The sequence below is a fragment of the Cyprinodon variegatus genome, unplaced genomic scaffold, assembly GCF_000732505.1.
Source record: "Cyprinodon variegatus isolate N-32 unplaced genomic scaffold, C_variegatus-1.0 Scaffold24, whole genome shotgun sequence".
NCBI lineage: Eukaryota > Metazoa > Chordata > Actinopteri > Cyprinodontiformes > Cyprinodontidae > Cyprinodon > Cyprinodon variegatus.
The window spans coordinates 1,696,357-1,697,604 of record NW_015150477.1 but is presented as its reverse complement, the minus strand read 5'-3'; the positions used below and the strand labels follow the sequence as shown (position 1 = coordinate 1,697,604).

At 50.3% G+C, this 1,248-nt stretch overlaps 1 protein-coding gene across 1 annotated transcript in view; it reads right to left on the bottom strand.

Moving 5' to 3' along the window:
* Positions 1–1,248, bottom strand: part of LOC107097069 (serine/threonine-protein kinase TAO2-like) — a 28,922-nt gene that overhangs the window by 20,934 nt on the left and 6,740 nt on the right. Inside the window, exon 2 of the mRNA XM_015394070.1 lies at positions 138–287. Coding sequence (XP_015249556.1) covers positions 138–278 — 141 coding nt within the window. The 5' untranslated portion in view covers positions 279–287. The remainder of the gene's footprint in view (positions 1–137; positions 288–1,248) is intronic.

Sequence of the window (1,248 nt, the reverse complement as noted above, 5' to 3'; positions counted from 1 at the left end):
TGAACCATCCAGGCTTAAGGTCTGACTGACTGCTGAACAATCCAGGCTTACAGTCTGGCTGACTGGTGATGCTGCAGCAGAACATTCCTATATTAACCACCCTGATCAGACTCCCCCCCACCCCACCCCACCCCCCCGTTACTCACAAAGTAGACGGCTCCAAAGCTGCCATGGCCGATCTCACGCAGATCCGTAAACAGCTTCTCTGGATCATCTTTGCAGAACAGATCCGCCACGTCCGGGTCCTTCAGATTGCCCGCCCGCGCATTGGAGGGCATGGCCAGGGCCTGCAGGACAGAGACATCACAGCGTTAGACTGGACCCACAACACCTGATCTAGACTAACATCTGGAGCAGAGCTGAGAACATTCCGGGTCAAAGGAACCGGAACCAGCTTGCACCAAACCGGTTCTTCATGTGGGAACGGCAGGCGAGCCGGAACACGCTGGGAGTTAGTGGGAAAACACGGATGCTCAACAGTCACAGGAGAAAACAAACAGACAGGGAGAAAAATGGCCGCTTCATCCCGAGTAACCGGACGGTTTGGTTCATCCAACAGAAACTGATGTTTACGGCTTCACCACAAACACGGAGCAACTCCTGGAAAAACCACAGAAGAAGAAATGAGCCTGGATCCTCTGGGCCGCTCTGACACAGACAGCGCCATGGGAACGGGGTTAATGGGGCCGCTCTGCGGGACGCTTTAGCTCCAGTTAAACCAGTAACATCACCCCGTTTCTGTGAGCGCCTAATGGGATAAACACTGGGCCCCGGGCCTCATCTGGGGGCCCCGGCCTCATCTGGAGGCCCCTTAAGTCTCCAAGCCCACACTGGGTCCCATCTTAACAAAAACATCAACATATCTGACCAGGATTTGAAAAACCAGCAGAGGGAAATAAAAACCAAAGAAGATGGAGGAGAAAATTGAGCTCCTGCATTGTTGCTCTTCTCCATTTGCTATAAACTGTTTTGTTTGATTTGTTAATAAACATTTAATTATTTTTTTTTTGCTAAATGTAAAATTTTTTTATCAGCAGCAGCAGCAGCTGGACGCATCGACCAATCAGAAGCTGATCTGGGAGCTGGCAGGGAGTCAGACGCAGCTGCTGATGCAGAGCGCTATGATCACTGCTCTGAAACAGTTTATTAACGCCTAAATTAACTTCAAATGTAGAAACCTGCCGGCAGAATATGTTGGCTTTTATTATCCTGCTGCCTGCAGTTTGTAGCACAGACCTGAAAAACGCT